We start from the raw sequence: 18,843 nt of genomic DNA on the forward strand, positions 1-18,843 counted from the left end.
CTGCAGAGCTGGGATCATATAAGCTGTGTATTCACTGAATCATCAGGAGAGCTAAGTTGAATTTTGTACTTTAGTTGTCACATACCTTGTGGGCTCCATAGGTTTCTAGGAACTGTTCATTGTAGGAGTATGAACATTTATGAATATAACCCTCTTCTGTGCCAGCCAGGTAAATATTAGCTTCCTGCAATAAATCAGAATACATTCAATGGTGGCATAATGAAGTGGAATATTATCTACGTAACCTAACTCTAACCCTAACTCACACAGCAAAAATTGGATAATGTTGGGTCAAAAACTATTTAATGCTGATTTTTAGCTTAAAACTATCTCTACTGGCATCTCGGATAACAAGGTGTAGAGCTGGATGAACACAGCAGGCCAAGCAGCATCATAGAAGCAGGAAGGCTGACGTTTCGGGCCTAGACCCTTCATCAGAAATGGGGGAGGGCAAGGGGGTTCTGAAATAAATAGGGAGAGAGGGGGAGGCGGATAGAAGATGGATAGAGGAGAAGATAGGTGGAGAGGAAACAGACAGGTCAAAGAGGCGGGGATGGAGCCAGTAAAGGTGAGTGTAGGTGGGAAGGTAGGGAGGAGATAGGTCAGTCCAGGGAGGACGGACAGGTCAAGGGGGCGGGATGAGGTTAGTAGGTAGGAAATGGGGGTGTGGCCTCAGGCGAGAGGAGGGGATAGGTGGGAGGAAGGACAGGTTAGGGAGGCGGGGACGAGCTGGGCTGGTTTTGGGATGTGATAGGGGGAGGGGAGATTTTGAAGCTTGTGAAATCCACATTGATACCATTGGACTGCAGGGTTCCCAAGCGGAATATGAGTTGCTGTTCCTGCAACCTTCGGGTGGCATCGTTGTGGCACTGCAGGAGGCCCAGGATGGACAGGTCGTCTGGGGAATGGGAGGGGGAGTTGAAATGGTTCGCAACTGGGAGGTGCAGTTGTTTATTGCGAACTGAGCGTAGGTGTTCTGCAAAGCGGTCCCCAAGCCTCCGCTTGGTTTCCCTGATGTAGAGGAGGCCACAACGGGTACAGCGGATGCAGTATACCACATTAGCAGATGTGCAGGTGAACATCTGCTTGATGTGGAAAGTCTTCTTGGGGCCTGGGATGGAGGTGAGGGAGGAGGTGTGGGGGCAGGTGTAGCACTTCCGGCGGTTGCAGGGAAAAGTGCCGGGTGTGGTGGGGCTGGAGGGGAGTGTGGAGCCGACAAGGGAGTCACGGAGAGAGTGGTCCCTCCTGAAAGCAGATAAGGGTGGAGAGGGAAAGATGTCTTTGGTGGTGGGGTTGGATTGCAGATGGCGGAAGTGTCGGAGGATGATGCGTTGGATCTGGAGGTTGGTGGGGTGGTACATGAGGACGAGGGGGATTCTTTTTTGGTTGTTATTGCGGGGACGGGGTGTGAGGGATGAGTTGCGGGAAATGTGGGAGACACTATCTCTCTACTGGCATCTCGTTGACAATATGGAAAATAGTTCAAGTGTATCCTGTTTGCAAAAGTAGGACACATCCAATATAACAAGGTGTAGAGCTAAATGAACACAGCAGGCCAAGCAGCATCAGAGGAGCAGGAAAGCTGACGTTTCTGGTCTAGACCCTTCTTCAGAAATGGGCTATTGGAATGTCCATTTCTGAAGAAGTGTCTAGACCCGAAATGTCACCTTTCCTGCTCCTCTGATGCTGCTTGGCCTGCTGTGCTCATCCAGCTGTTATATCAGATTCTCCAGCATCGGCAGTTCCTACTATCTCAGGACACATCCAAGTTGGCCAATTACTGCCATATCAGTCTACTCTTGATCATCAGCAAAGTGATGGAATGGATAATTGAATGTTACAAACCAGCACTTGTAACAAAACAACTCATTCATCAGCATTCACTTTGAGTTACACCAAGGCCAAGCAGCACCTGACCTCATTACAACCTTGGTCCAAACATGGAGAAAAGGGCTGAACTCCAGCAGTGAGGTGACAGTAACTGCCCTTGACATCAAGGCAGCATTTGAATGAGCATTACATTGAGGAGCTATGGCAAAACTGGAGTCAGTATGAATTTAGGAGAAAACTTTTGGCTGGTTGGAGTCATACCTGGCACAAAGGAAGATGGTTGCGGTTATTGAAGGTCAATAATCTCAGTCTAAGGACATAACTGCAGGAGTTCCTCAGGGCAATGTCTTAGGTTCAACTAGTTTCAGTTGCTTCATCAGTGGTCTTCCATCCATTATGAAGTCAGAAGTGGGGATGTTCACTGATGATTGTAATATTTTCAGCACCATTGTGATTCTTCAGTTATTGAAGCAGTCTGTATATAGTATATGTTATCCATATACAGTAAGACCTTGACAATATTGACGCTTGGTGATGTGTTGGAATGTGGGATCTCATGGATGCCAGTAAAATCCAATGCAGTACGTGTCTGCAGCTCAAGTAGCTTTGGCTCAGGATTTATGAGCTGAAGGCCAGAATACAGAGAGTGCATTGTGGAAGGTTACCTGGACACTTTATTCCAGAAGGGAGTCATACCTTTTAGGATAGAGTCTTTTTATTTGGTCACTGGTCAAGGAAAGGAACATGTGACTGCAATTGAAGCAGGTAAGGGGACTCAGAGGGCAGCAGTGCATGAGTCTCAGTTTTTGCAATTGTCAGACAGGTTTGAGGTGCTTTCAGGTAGTATGAGAGTGAGGTCTGCACAATGAATAAGGTAACTAACATGGCACTATGGTGCAGGAAACCATTCAAGTAGGGACAGCAAAAGCAATTTAGTTGTAGTAGGAGACAGTATAGTGAAGGAGATTGACAATGTTTTCTGCAGCAAGAAGAATGAGGATCAAAATAGCAGTGTTGCCAATCTGGTACGGGGGTTTAGGATATCTGCCCAGAACTGGAGAGGAATTTACAAAGGGTGAGGATGGAACCAGTTGTCATGGAAAGAGGTTCTGCATAGCTGAAACAAGAAGCCATTCACCAAATTAAGAAGCAGAACTTCAAATGTAATTATCACAGGATTATTACCTGAGTCACATGCAGTTTGGTGTAGGGCAAATAAAATTAGAAAAATGAATGCATGGCTCAAAGATTGATATAACTGAACTGGGTTCAGCTTTGGAGAACAGTAGTGGGGAAAGTGGATGTTCTAATATTAGGATTAATTATACCTGATCCATCCACTTTCTAGTGAACCACATAACTAGTGAGGTTAGAGACAGTTTCAAAGCAAATAATTCTACTAGGGATCAAATTTGGGTAGTCTACATAAGAAGTTCACAGAATATTTTCTGGATAGTTTTTATGAACAGCATGTTCTGGAGACAAGGAGCAGACTATACTAGACCCAGTATTAATCAATGAAATAGGATTAATTAATGAACTGTATCGACAATGTCCCTTAGTATCAGTGACCATAGTGTTTGAGGCCTGATTTTATACACCACTGGACAGTTTTTAAATCTTAGATTGTTCTGTAAGCTATCAAGGTTGAATGGGACCTCTAGGTTTGTTAGAGACTTCTGGAACATGCTTTTGTTAAGCTTAAGGGAAACACTCATAGCTTAGATAGGGAGACTTTTGGATTCAGTTTTACTTTGAGTGTTTTGAGCAATCCTGTGAAGTCGTTGGAATAGGAAGTAGACCAGTTATCCTGAGAGGGAATGATATATTAAATTAAATTTCTTCAAAGTAAAGAGTTAATGATAGTCCCAGAACAGAAGTGTTGGGATAATATGCTGAAGAAAATACTTAAGCTGAATACGTTTAAACTAAGATGAATGATGGCAGCAGAAACAAATACTATCTGCAGTGCCAGTCTAAAAGGTAAAGGTACAAGTGACATAAAACAGCTGAGGTGCTAGATATAGGGATTCTGACCTGAGTATTGCACAAGTGGTGTTTTGGGTACTATACAAAAGCTGTTGTTTCTTGAGTCAATTTATGGTGTACTTTTACTGTGCTTTTAAAAATTCTTGAATTTGCACTATTAGTAAATCTTTTGGTTATTCTATTTTATCTTCATTTATTTTGTTAATAAACTTCTGTTTTATTGCGAAAGCAAAATCTGCAGCATTGCACGCTTATATTTCAGTGAGAGACCGCTTTGATAAAACCCAAAACAAATCAAAATATGATCTAGCAATCCAGGTTTCTATCTGGAATCTGACATATCTGGTATTAACATTATCCGGGACCATAACAAGCTCTTGGCTGGATTTTTGAATTCACTGGATTTAAAACGGTCTATGGCTTTCTTACTAAAGTAATGGACGGTGTTAGGGTATAAAGCAGCTGTGATGTGGTGAAGTTTAGTTCTCAGAGTTTGAAGATGGCTTTGGATGTTGCTAGGAGTTTTCTGGAAGTGGAAAATGTAACAGTGGATTATTTAAAATCCTTGACTAAGACGAAACTGAGGAACATAACAGGATCTTTGAAGGTAAATGTTAAAGCAAGATTTCATACAAATGAGGTGTTTCGAGAGATTATACAACATTTAAAACTGATAGAATGAAAACCTGAAATTGGGATGTCCCAATGGGAATTAGATAAGGTGCAGTTAGATATTTAAAACATGGATGGAGAGAAAGAAAGAGTAATTCAAAAATTTGAAATAGAGGAAAACGAAAAACAGAGGGTAACGAGAAAAAAGATGAAAGCAGAGAGAAATGGAATTAAGAAACTTTGAACTCCAAAGAGTTAGGGAAATTAAAGAACACAAATTGGTTGTGAAAGAACTTAGAGAAAAGAGAAATAGAATATTTGCAGATGGAAGAAGTTTTAGACAACGGACAGAAGAACATCAAGGCAACAAAAAAGACAGGAACTAAAAAGTGATATAAATAAATTAATATGCTTATATTGTAAAAAGATTGGACATACCAATATCAATTGAAGGAAATTAAATGGGAGGCTGATTGCAGTAAGAGGCAACTCTAAGGAGTCTTCAGATAATGAGCTATCAGGAAAGAAATTAGGTACTACAACTGTAGTAGTGGTACAGAGACAAAATATTTCCCTGGAATGTATGAAGAAAGGAGAGATGGCTCTGGACAATCATGATTTTTTTTTCAGAGATTGACAAGGAAAATCAGACTGCTGGAAGTTCTGTGTATTTTTGTATCAAAAGGGGAAGTATTTCTTTATGCTTTGAATCAAGGAGAGAAACCAATGGATATTGAGAAACACTGGAGCAAGTTAGTCACTGATGCTGGCTAACGATGCTATTTGTTTTCCAGAGGCGTCGATACAGGAGAAAAGTTTAAATGGAGGTATCCATACAACTCATGACAGGAGAAAGCATCAGTAAGTGTGTCACTGATGATGGCCTACTGGTGTTATCAGTAGACTATTAATCTAGAGACTCAGCTAATGTTCTAGGGATGCGGGTTTGAATCCCGCCATGGCAGATTGTGGAATTTGAAGTCAATTAAAAAAATCTGATATTGAGAACCTACTGATCACCATGAAATCATTGTCAATTATTGGAAAAACTCGTCTGGTTCACTAATGTCCTTCAGGAAAGGAAATGTGCCATCCTCACCTAGTCGGCCCTACATGTGACTCTAGACCCACAGCAATGTGGTTGACCTTCAGCTCTCTGAAATGGCCAAATAAGCCATGTAGTTGCATCTATCGCTACAAAGTCTCAAAGAAATGAAACCAGATGAATCACCTTGCATCAACCTAGGCACCAGAAAAGACAATGGCAGAAACAGCTCTGCCAACCCTGCAATGTCCTCCTTAGTAACATCTGGGAGCTAGTGCCAAAATTGGGAGAGTTCTCACAGACAAGTCAAGCAACACCTGACACAGTCATACTCACGGAATTATACCTTACAGACAATTTCCCAGACACTACCATCACCATCCCTGGAGACAGTAAGGACTGCAGATGCTGGAAGCTAGAGTGAATAAATGTAGAGCTGGAAAGCACAGCTGGTCAGACAGCATCCCAAAACATTGACTTTCCTGCTCCTCAGATACTGTCTGACTGGCTGTTTTTCCAGCTCCACATTTATTGACCATCCCTGCATATGTCCTGTCCTATCAGCAGGACAGACGCTGCAGTGGTGGCAGCACAGTGGTATACAGTTGGGAGGGACTTACCCTTGGAGTCCCCAACATTGACTCGGGACCACATGAAATCTGATGGCCTCAAGTTAAACATGGGCAAGGAAACCTCCTGCTGATTACCATGTACTGTTCTCCCTCAGCTGATGAATCAATACGCCCCCATGTTGAACAACACTTGGAGGAAGCACTGAGGATGGCAAGGGCACAAAATGTACTCTGGGTGGGGCATTTCAATGTCTATCACCGAGAGTGGCTCGGCAGCAGTACTACTGATTGAACTGGTCAGGTGCTGAAGGACATAGCTGCTAGACTGGGTCTGCGGCAGGTAGTGAGGGAACCAACAAAAGGAAAAAACATAATTGACCTCATCCTTACCAAACTACTGGCTGTAGATGCATCTGTCTATGACAGTATCGGTAACAGCGACCACCGCACAGTCCTTGTGGAGACAAAGTCTCACCTTCACATTGAAAATAACCTCTATCATATTGTGTGGCACGATCACTGTGCTAAATGGGGCAAACTTTGATCAGATCTAGCAACTCAAGACTGAGCATCCATGAGGTGCTATGGGCCATCAACAGCAGCAGAATTGTAATCCAGCACAATCTGTAACCTCACGGCCCGGCATATCCCCCACTCAACGATTAACATCACGGCAGAGAGCCAACCCAGGTTCAATGGAGAGTGCAGGAGGGCATGCTAGGAGCAGCATCAGGCATACCTGAAGATGAGGTGTCAACCTGGTGAAGCCACCAAACGGGACTACACGCCTGCCAAACTGCATAAGCAGCAAGTGATAGACGGAGCTAAGTGATCCCACAACCAATGGATCAGATCTAAGCTCTGCAGTCCTGCCACTTCCAACTGTGAATGGTGGTGGACAATTAAACAATTCACTGGAGGAGGAGGCTCCACAAATATTTCCATCCTCAATGCTGAAAGAGCCCAGCACATCTTTGCAAAAGATAAGGCTGAAGCTTTTTCAGCAATCTTCAGCCAGAAGTGCCGAACGGATGATCCATCTCGGCCTTCTCCAGTGGTCTCCAGCGTTACAGATACCAGTCTTCAGCCAATTTGATTCGCTGCACGTGATATCAAGAAATGGTTGCAGACTAGATACTGAAGAAGCTACGGGCCCTGACTATATTCCGGCAATAGCATGAATACTTGTGCTCCAAAGCCTGCTGTTTCCCTAGCCAAGCCATTCCAGTACAAGTTACTGCACTGGCATCTGAGTAACAATGTGGAAAATTGCCTGAGTATGCCCTGTACATAAAAAGCAGGACAACTCCAACCAGCCAATTACCATCCCACCAGTCCACTCTCGATCATCATAAAGTGACAGAAAGTGTCATCAACAGTGGCATCAAGCGGCACCTGCTCAGCAATAACCTGCTCAGTGATGCCCAGTTTGGGTTCCACAGGGAGCACTCAGCTTCTGACCTCATTACAGCCTTGGTTCAAACATAGACAAAAGAGCTGAATTCTAGAGGTGAAGTGAGAGTGACAGTCCTTGACATCAAGGCTGAATTTGACCGAGTGTAACATTAAGGAGCCCTGGCAAAACTGGAATCAATGGGAACCTGGGGGCAAACTCTCTGGTGGTTAGAGTCATACCTGACACATAGGAAGATGGTTGTGGTTGTTGGAGGTCAATCATCTCAGCTCCAGGACATATCTGCGGGAGTTCTTCAGGGTAGTGTCCTAGGTCCAACCATCTTCATCTGCTTCGTTAATGACCTTCCCTCCATCATAAGGTCAGAAATGGGGATGTTTGCCAGTGATTGCACGATATTCAGCACCATTTATGACTCCTCAGATATGGAAGCAGTCTATTTCAAATGCAACAAGATCTGGACAATACTCAGGCTTAGGCTAACAAGTGGTAACTAACATTCGTGCCACACAAATGCCAGGCTACGACCATCTCCAATTACAGACAATCTAGCCACTGCCCCTTGACATTTAATGGTGTTACCATCACTGAATCTCTCACTGTCAACATCCTATAGTTATCATTGACCAGAAACTCAACTGGACTCACCACATAAACACAGTGGCTACAAGAGCAGGTCAGAGGCTGGGAATACTGTGGCGAGTAACACACCTCCTAATTCGTGAAAACCTGTCCACCATTACAAGGCACAAATCAGGAGTGTAATGGAAAACTCCCCACTTGCCTGGATGAGTACAGCCCCAACGATGCTCAAGATATTGACACCATCCGAGACAAAGCAGCCCACTTGATTGGCACTACATCCACAAGCATCCACTCCCTCCACCACCAACACTCAGTAGCAGCACCGTGTACTATCTACAAGATGCACTGCAGAAATTCACCAAAGATTCTCAGACAGCACTTTCCAAACCTACGAACATTTCCATCTCAAAGGATAAGGGCGACAGATTTCTGGGAACACACCACCTCCAAGTTCCCCTTCAAGCCACTCACCATCCTGACTTGGAAATATGTTGCTGTTCCTTCACTGTCACTGGGTCAAAATCGTGGAATTTCCTCCCTAATGGCATTGTGGGTCAACCCACAGCAGGTGGACTGCAGTGGTTCAAGAGGGCAACTCATGACCACTTTCAACTAGGGCTGGACAATAAATGCTGGCCAGCCAGCAACACCCATATCCCACAAAATGAATAAAAAAAAAGAATTAACATGTTGCAAAAATATGATAAGGATGATAGTCAGGAGAAAAGTGTACTTATGATAGTGAAGGAAGTAGTAAGTGCAATAGCGACATCAGACAAAAAGGGATATCAGACATCAGAATGAATCCCAATAGTAAAATTCAAAAGTTAATTTTCGAACAATCAAATTGGAAAACACAGTTTCAAGATTTTGGGGAGCAGTGTGCTGTGACCAATCCCCTTTCTCTGACCAATTCTAATGGCTGAATTAGTTTGTAGTTGTATAGGTTCAAACACTATCAAGACTTATTTGGAAGAGACATCTATTCTGAACTATGTTTTTTATTGCATATAACAATCAAGTACAAGTTGCATTAGCTCAGTAGATATTTTTACAAAGGCTATGATAATACCTTTGGATATAGGTCTGCACTCCTGAAGACCCTAAGATGTTGTACCTTATCATCACTCAAGCAATGACATCTTCAGATTAGGTGGATCATAATGCTATCTCCAATTTTAACTCTATCAGGACCATTACTTTTTAGAACACTATGTAACTTGAAAGCCTTATGAACTCTGAGGAGGATAGTGTAGAACTTCAAAAGGTGATAGACAGGCTGGTATAATGGAAGAGTAAGTGGCAGATAGAATTTAATGCAGAGAAGTGTGAAGCGAATCATTTTGGTATGAAGGCTGCAGAGAGTCAGTATAAAACAAGGGGTACAATTCAAAAGGTGATTCAGGAGCATCATCTGTGTGTATGTATGCATAAATCATTGAGGGTGATTGGACAGATTGAAAGATTAGTTAATACAGCATACAGTAACTTAGATTTTATTAATATAGGCATGGTGTCTAGGAGCAAGGAAATTATCTTAAAGTTGTATAAAACACTGATTCAACTCAATGGAGCATTGTGTCCACTTCTGGGCACTATACTTCAGTAAAGATGTACAAGCATTAGAGAGTGCAGAAATGATTCACAAGAATGGTCCCAGGCATAACAAAATTCAGTTACATAAATAGATTGGACAAGTTTACGTTGGACAAGATAAGGTTGAGAAGAGATCTGACAATGGTATTCGGAATCATGAGAGGTCTGGACAGAGTCAATAGGGATAAAATGTTTCCATATTACATCAAGAATGAGAGGGATTAGGTTCAAGGTACCAGGCAAAATAAAAAGCAATGGCAACATGAGGAAAAATGCTTTCACTCAGTATGTGGTAAGGATTTGCAATACTTTGCCTCAGAGCGTAGTGTAGGCAGGTTAATCAAGGCATTCAAGAGAGATTTGGATTTTCATCGAAAAGGAAGAATGCACAGGGTTTTGAGGAGAAGTGGGCTAGTGGCACTTTGTAAATTGTTCCTGTGGAGAGATGACAAATTCATAGTAAGCTCACCAATCTCCTTCAGTGCTGTAACAATTCTGACATTTTGTCGGAATGATTGCAGGAGGCAGCACACTTACTGACAGCTTTCTTTATGCATGCAAAACAGATAGCTTTCTGTGAATTTTCTTACATTCCTTACCCAAACAGATTGAGTTCCAGTATCCAACATATCCTCCTCCAACATATCTCTTCAATAAGATTTTTTATCCACCTTTGCAGTAATGGGAACTGAATCAATCCCTGCTTAAAATGTTTCCTGCTGTGCTGAACCTCTGCCAACAGGGTCATCTAGTGATCATTTTGATTGTGATTAAGACAAGGGTAGCAGATACATCTGAAAATTCCCCTCCAATCAACACACCATCTGACTTGATAGCATGTTGCCATACCTTAATTGTTGCTGGGTCAAAATCCTTGAACTCCCTTCCTAACATCACTATTGGTGTCCTTACATCCCATGAACATTCTTTTAAAATTCACTCACAGGATGTGGGTGTCTCTGGCTAAGCCAGCATTTATTGCAGAATATTTAGAAAAGCTTAACACAATAAAAAAAGAGTAAACATTGTTTTGAAAAAGGGAAATCACCTTTGACAAATACGATGGAATTCCTTGAGGATCTAACAAGCAGAATTTATGAAGGGGAACCAGTAGCATTTGGGTTTCCAGAAGGCATTCTACATGTGGCCATGTACAAGATACAAGGTATAAAAGGCACAAGATAGAAGCTCACAGTATCGGGGCATTGTACTCACCATAGATTGAGAATGGGTTAACACATAGAAGACGGAGAGTTGGGAATAATTGGTCTTTTTCAGGTTAGAAGGATATACTTATGGAGTGCCAGAAGGATCAGAACCAGAATTTATTGCACTTCCCTGATTTCCCAGAGAGTAGTTAAGTGTCAGTCACATTGCTGTGGGTCTTGAGTCATGTGTAGGCCTCACACATGTAGGGATTTTTTCCCTAAAGGACGTTAGTGAACCAGATGGGTTTTTCTGACAATCTACAATGGTTTCATGGATGTCATTAGACCCTTAATTCCAGATTCTTTTTGAGTTCAAATTCCACCATCTGCCATGGCAGGGTTTGAACCCAGGTCCCCAGAACATTGGCTGAGTTATGGATTAATAGTCCAGCAATAATACCACTAGGCCATTGCCTTCTCTTCAGCAGCAGATCCAGAAGTCAGCTGACTGACACCTACTCCAGGGCAATTAATGCTGACCTAGTCAGCAAGGCCCACATCTTAAATACAAATAAAACAAAACTGTGCCATCCATATGTCCTCAGAATGTTTTCTTTTTTCTTTGCCTATCATTAGGTGCTCTCCCAACATTCACAGTGAAGTGCAGATATCCTGACTCCAGTTTGCAAGCCCAGTTTTCTTAACCTCTCCTCATAAGACAATCAGACTACCCAGGGATTAGTCGGTGAAACTGTTGCACTTTGAGTTTGGTAACCGTATCCTTCCTTAGGTATGGAAATCAAAACTGTACACAATACTCCAATCTCAGCAAGGGTCTAGACATTTTTATGGCAGTATTCAAATCCCCTTTTGATGAAGGCCAACACAATTTATCTTCCCAGTTGCTTGCTGCACCTGCACACTAAATTTTAGTGACTTAAGGGCAAGAACACTGAGGTCCCTTTGAATCAACGATTCCCAACCTCTCACCATTTAAGAAATATTCTGCTTTTTTTAAAATCCAAAGTGGATAAATTCACATTCATTCAGACTATATTCCATCTACCATATTCTTACCCATTCAATTAATATGTCCAAGACCTGTTTAAAGCCTCCTTGCAACTGCCTTGCAATTTCTATTCACATCTTGTTTTGTGTCATCAGTAAATTTGAAAATATTACGTTTCCATTTTGGGAGATCTTTTACATTAAAGATCCTTTAGAAGTGTAACTTATTCTGGCTGACTGTGAGCAATTTCATGAGAACAAGAATGCTTGCTCTTTCATGAGAACAGTGAGGAGTATCTCTTAGTTTTTGTTCACTAGACCCAATACTTCTCTTTCTACTATGGAGATAGTAGGAACTGCAGATGCTGGAGAATCTGAGATAACAAGGTGTAGAGCTGGATGAACACAGCAGGCCAAGCAGCATCAGAGGAGCAGGAAGACTGACGTTTTGGGCCTAGACCCTTCTTCAGAAGAAGAAGACCCTTCTCTTTCTGCTGCTGCCTTCTACATAAAGCAGTGCCAGGGCCAGCATAGACAAAATTCATCCATCTAATTTCCCCTTCCAAATAGTGTAAGATATCACAGACCAACATACAACTTTGAAATGGTCAGGCCTGAATGGAATAATACCTGTGAAAAATGGCATGATAATGCTCAGCACAATTCTATTACTGATATGAAAAATCATTTGCTGGTGTTAGGTGATGGAAAATAGAGAGTAACAAAAATATTGTTGGTGGAAGGTGAGAAAGGAGAGAAAATCAGGGATCACATCAGGAGGTGAGAAATTATTGATTGATTGATTGATTTATTGTCATGTGTACCAAAGTACAGTGAAAAGCTTTATTTACGAGCAGTACAGGCAGATCATAGTAAGCAAGGATGTACAGATCAAATAGACTTAGACAGAGGCATACAGGTTACATTGCACAGGGTGTGTGCTAGGCGAGATCAATAGCAAGATCAGCATTATTTGAGACTAGAGAGTCCATTCATCAGTCTAACAACGGCCAGGAAGAAGCTGTTCCTGAACCTGCTCGTGCATGTATTCAGGCTTCCGTATCTTCTGCCTGACAGAATGTTGTAAGAGGTCATCACCGGGATGCAATGGGTCTTTGAAGATGTTGGCAGCCTTTCCGCAGCAGCGAGCCATGTAAATGGAGTCCACGGATGGAAGGTTGGCTTCCATGATGGTCTGGGCTGTGCACACCACCTTCTGTAGTTTCTTATGATTCTGGGCAGAGCAGTTGCCATACCAGGCCATTTTGCACCCAGACAGTATGCTTTCAATGGTGCATCTGTAAAAGTTGATAAGGGTCCTTATGGACATGCCAAATTTCCTGAGCCACCTCAGGAAGAAGAAGCATTGTTGTGCCTTCTTGACTGTCACATCTACATGGGGAGTACAGGACAGGTTGTCGGTTATCGTCACTCTGAGGAACTTGACACTCTCCACCCTCTCAACCTCAGTTCCATTGATGTAGATCGGGGCGTGTTCTCCTCTTTTCTTTCTGAAGTCAGTATCAGTTCTTTAGTTTGCTGATATTGACAGAGAGATTGTTTTCATTGCACCATGTCACCAAAGTGTGGGTGACTGTTGGTCAAGGTGTGGAAGAACGTTATGTGAAGGGAAGATAACATTTGTCAGAGAGCACGTAGCATTGGACAGAGTGGAGGTAGTATTGGCTGGAAGGAACATAAAACTGGGGAAAAAGAAATCACTTTGAATGGTGATAGGGTGATACCATTGGCCTTTCTCTACATTCGCAATTCATCTGAGGTACCTGCCTGAAATGGAGAAGAGAAACTTGCTGGAGAGCCCCAGCACAGTATCATTTGAAGATTAAATGTCATCAAGTTTTTTGACATTGGAAGTTTCTCATTTGCCCAGTGGCCTCCAATCAACTGTTGTAACGAAATCGGGCATCTAAAACTAAACTATTTCTGAGTCTTTTGTGGCACGGCTGCTTGTCAGGGTTGCGTGTAGCTACTATTGCTACATCATGCCAGAAAATAGAACATATAATTATTTATTTCATTTTTATTGTACCACAATGAAGCAGTCCATGTTGATTGGGCCTAGTAAGTGTATTAAGTGTTTGCTCCTACTTGAATCTTACTGGGTGGAAAGGGGACAGGAAAGATCTTCTCCAATTTGCTCAATTTGTCAGTTTTCTGTAAAAACCTGAAAAATTGACAGCTTTGAAATACACAGTTTTTAAATATCCCTTGGTGAGAAGAAATTAGGCATGCACAATACAAATAGTAAACAAGGACTCTGTTGCACAATGGTAGCATGCCTACCTCTGGGCCAGAAGGTCCAGGTTACATCCCACCTGCCCCAGACATGTCACAATTTTTTAATCAACCTATTCAGACACAAACAGAAACTGGATAATTAATCAAATAAAATAGATACATATTTATTGTATTTTCCTATGTTCTACTGTTCACAGACTTCAACTCCACTCTGAAGGCACTGAATAGTGCAAGGGTACAGTGCTACAGATACTGGCATTTGTACCTCATCAGCCAAGGGGCTATCTACCTGTATACTTGATATTTAATGAAGTCTGGTTGCAATTTGAAAAGAATCAACAGACTCCTTTCCTCTCCTCACCCTATATCTACACTCAAACTGCAGCAGGATGTAATAAACTGTAATGAGGAACCCGAAGTGGGGCTTTCATGATGGTATATTGGAAGAACATAGGAAGTAGAAAACTGAAAGATTGTAATTTGTTGAGCAACAACTAATACAACTCTCTGAGCAATCAGAATTAATATTTCAATGCAAGTGGAAACACAAATATAGATTTCATTGAACATACCTTTGGGTGGAAGGAGAAACACATTCCTGCTGCATGGCGAGAAATGGAGGCCTCACTTTTCTTTTCTTTATCAGTAGCCACTTTCTTAGATGTCTGCATTCCTGTTCGTTTTATCCTCATTAAATCTGTATGAAAAAATATTAAATTATCAGTAAAGGATAGTATATGATTATATTACCGGACTTGCAATTGAGAGGCCTGGATTATTGTTCTGGAGACGTGAGTCCAAATCTCTGCATTGCAGTTGGGAAATTTAAGTTCAATTAAATCAAGTTCAATTCAATTTAACTTAAATTTAAATTGGCAAGAAACAGCCAGTGCCTGTACTGGCACCCATGAAAATATCAAATTGTTGTAAAATCCCAATTGATCTCTTCAGATTTCATGTCCTTTGGAGAAGGAAATCTGGCATCTTTCCTTGGTCTGGACTATATGTAAATTTACATCCTCAACAGTGCAACTAACTCCTAACGGCCCACTGAAATAGCCGAACAAGCCATTCGGTTGAATTAAACTGCCACAAGGAAACTCTAATAAGATAGACTATGGGTTTCAACCTAGTTACTGTACATAATCACACCAAGCCTCGTTAATGCTAGAAAGTCCTTCACACAGATGTCTAATATTAAGAAAGTCTCCCTTCCCTTGAAATTCCATGGTATTACTACAACTGGATAGCTTATGATTGACATCCTGGGGGCTATCATTGAGCGGGGACTTAACTGGGCTGGCCACACAAATGCTATGGCTACATGAACAGGTATTTTGTGATGAGTAATTCACCTCCTGATACCATGATCCCTTTCCAACAGCTGCAAGGAACAGAGTAAGAATATTTAAAGGAATGTCTGCCACTTACTTGGGTTAGTAAAGCTTCAACAATACACAAAAACTTGACACCATCCAGGTAAAGCAACCATTTAACTGCCATCTATTATGATATCAATTATTAAAGTACTGAACAAGCCAGGCATATATTAAGAACTGACTTAATAGATCATAATCCATTAAAGATTAGAGGTAAATGTTTATAATGCATGGAAGATTCAAGGGTAAGAAAATAAACAGTAGAATTCAGATTTTGAAATTTTAATCACAAATACGTCAGCCATGATCTTATTGAGTTGTAGAGAGGCTCAAGGAGCTAAATGGGCTACTTTTGCCCCGGTTTCAAACGTTCATGTGGTCTCAGCAATTAATTACTTTGACACAGAAACATAGAAACATAGAAGATAGGAGCAGGAGGAGGGCATTCAGCCCTTCAAGCCTGCTCCGCCATTCTTCACGATCATGGCTGATCGTCCAACTCAATAGCCTAATCCTGCTTTCTCTCCATAAACTTTGATCCCATTCACCCCAAGTACTTTCAACTCACCTCTCGAATACATGCAATGTTTTGGCATCAACTACTTCCTGTGGTAATGAATTCCACAGGCTCACCACTCTTTGGGTGAAGAAATGTCTCTTCATCTCTATCTACCACGAATCCTCATACTGTGACCCCTGGTCTGGACACACCCACCATCGGGAACATCCTCCCCGACAAAATGAACATACAGATTTCTGAAGCCTTTTCCCATTTAGAAAATAGTCTATGCCTCTATTCTTCCTACCAAAGTGCATAACTTCACACTTTCCCACATTGTATTTAATCTGCCATTTTTTGCTCACTTTCCTATGCTGTCTAAGTCCTTTTGCAGCCTTCCCAGCTTCCACCTGATTCTTCACCTATCTTTGTGTCATCTGCAAACTTATCAATGATTCCTTCAGTTCTTTTGTCCTGAATCTTAATGTATATTGTGAATAGTTGTGGTCACGAAACTGACCCCTATGAAACTCCACTAGTCACCTGCTGCCATTCCTGAAAATGACCCTTTTATCCTTACTCTCTGCCTTCTGCCAGTCAGTCAATCCTCCTTCCATGCCAACCATTTTCACTGGAATCATTTATTCAGTGATCCAATCCAATGCAGCACATCCATAGACAGGGCTATTGCCCAGGGCTCCTGTCCCATGGTAAGCCCGCTGACCAATACCCAAATCTCTAGAACTAACCATGGTCCAAAGCCCCGGAGAACTGACTTGTGAGGACAGACCTGACTGAGAATGGCCTAACCCCAATACTGATGTTTCCACAGCATCCTGACTGACCTACCTGTAAACCCCAGATTGATTGCACTTGACCTGCAGGACTGACCATGGCCCAATCCCAGGAACGCTAAGACACAGATCTCGGACTCTTGTGGGACCAAGCGCCTTGCTGTCCATGGCAAACTCTCTGGACTGGAATCAGATTAGCCCCTTGACCAAGTGGGGTGACACCATTTAACAGCCCATAGTCACCTTGAACACATTAAAGGCCAGTCTCCTTTGAGTTTCATTCATGAACATTTGGTTGAAGCATATGCAGGGTTTAGGCCATGTAAACTGATGGCACATGCTGTAGGTGTAACAAAGTGACAGTCTACTCGCTTGATTGTTCAGTGCTCCAAACTGACAAGTTGACTGCCCCTCTATGTGTGCTAAAAAAACTATGTAAGCAACAGAGGTCAACAGGATTGTCACAGATAAATAACAGGCTATGTATTAAAAAAATGCATGCAACAGAGGCTGACAGCCTTCAAGTAAGCACAAAGTAAGTAAGTGGTAAGAAACAAAGCTAACAATCATTAGATACAAATCATGAGTGTTCCTGAGACCCAAAGTGAGATCGTGAAGGGCTGCAGCGCTGTGTTAGTTGATCTGAAAGCAGGCCACTCACCATTTTGACCTCAAAATACATTGCCGTTCAATCTTTGTCAGTGAGTAAAAATCTTTAAATTCCCTCCACAATGGCGTTGTGGGTCTACCTACAGCACATGACTGCAACAGTTCAAGAAAGCAGCTCATCACCACCTTCTCAATGGCAACTGTTTGGGCAATAAATACTGGCCAATCAATGATGCCCACATTCCACAAGAAAATTTTAAAAAGGCATGATGATGTGGTCATTTACTGATGCTGACTTGCATTGTCAAAGAGGGGAAGACGATGGTGTTCCTGGAGTGTTCAGGGACATGGTGGTGGAGAAAGAGTTGGATGAAGCAAGTGGCAAGATGATGCTGCCTAGTAATTGCTCTGACTTTTATGTCAGAAATTGGTGATGCCCAGTTTCTGGCAGAAGGAAAGGAGAATTATGAGCTGCACAGAAATGAGGCAATAGGGATGGGTAATAATTAGATGCAAGTGCAAGGAAATGGGCTAGGCAACACTTATTAGCAAGATTTGACATGCTTGTTTAAACCTTAGGTTTAAAATCTGTATCTGAATATCAGAAAATCTGAATATATTTTCTCGATGTTGAGATTTTAACAATTTTGCATTTTGGTACTATTTTCTGAACTATCTCACCATTGCCTAGGCCACTCATAGGAGCAGAAAATGGTGCTTGCTATATATCTATAATAATCTCTATATAACTAAATCTATATCTTCAGGAATAGAGATCTGAATCTTAAAGGTCAGTATTTAACTAAATCACCACGCTATCATTCAGATGCAATCTTTTGGTAGCTTAAATATGGCAAATTAAACAACTGAGGTTTTTGACTTGCTCGCTGAGCTGGCTTGTTTTTGTTCAGAGATTTGGTCACCATACAATGTGGCATCATCAGTGGAGCTTCCGATGAAGCAATGAAGCGGGAATTCCTAGAGGCATGGTTCTCCACCTGTACTTCAACCAACAAACATATTTAATTGAACGCCATATACAAACCCATACAGATCAAAACCGGAAATGACACTGCTCACCATAACGGACCAGACAGTATAAATTCCAAGTGCATTAGAATAACTTCACTTCATCGGAGGCTCCACTGATGATGTCACCTAGCATGATGATGAAACGTCTGAGCAAAAACAAGCCAGCTTGGCGAGCAAGACAACAACCTCACCCACAACCCGAGCTACAGATCTTTGCCAAAATTTTTAAAAATTAAAACAGCTGTTAACTGTCTCTAGCTGCCACTGACAACATAGAATTGAATGTTAAACCTGCCTGATGATTCCAGTCCTTTTGCAAGAGTCCATTTGGCAACTCTGCCATCTGCAGCTATGGAGATCAAGGTCCCTTCCTTTTCATCCCCTTTGGAATTTCTGTCCTGTTCTGTCCATTTCAGCTGCCAGACTGGGCCAATGTGCTTATTCAGATCATTACTGGAAATAGGTAAAAAAG

General features: G+C 42.0%; 1 protein-coding gene across 1 annotated transcript in view; it reads right to left on the minus strand.

The window, feature by feature from the left end:
- The window catches only part of dnai4 (dynein axonemal intermediate chain 4), a 138,201-nt gene that overhangs the window by 14,606 nt on the left and 104,752 nt on the right, over positions 1-18,843 (minus strand). The window contains exons 12-14 of the mRNA XM_048602428.1: positions 18,667-18,824; positions 14,631-14,755; positions 86-184 (exon numbers count right to left, since the gene is read on the minus strand). Of these exons, the coding sequence (XP_048458385.1) occupies positions 86-184; positions 14,631-14,755; positions 18,667-18,824 (382 nt within the window). The remainder of the gene's footprint in view (positions 1-85; positions 185-14,630; positions 14,756-18,666; positions 18,825-18,843) is intronic.

Source organism: Rhincodon typus, chromosome 10, assembly GCF_021869965.1.
Source record: "Rhincodon typus isolate 14 chromosome 10, sRhiTyp1.1, whole genome shotgun sequence".
Lineage (NCBI taxonomy): Eukaryota > Metazoa > Chordata > Chondrichthyes > Orectolobiformes > Rhincodontidae > Rhincodon > Rhincodon typus.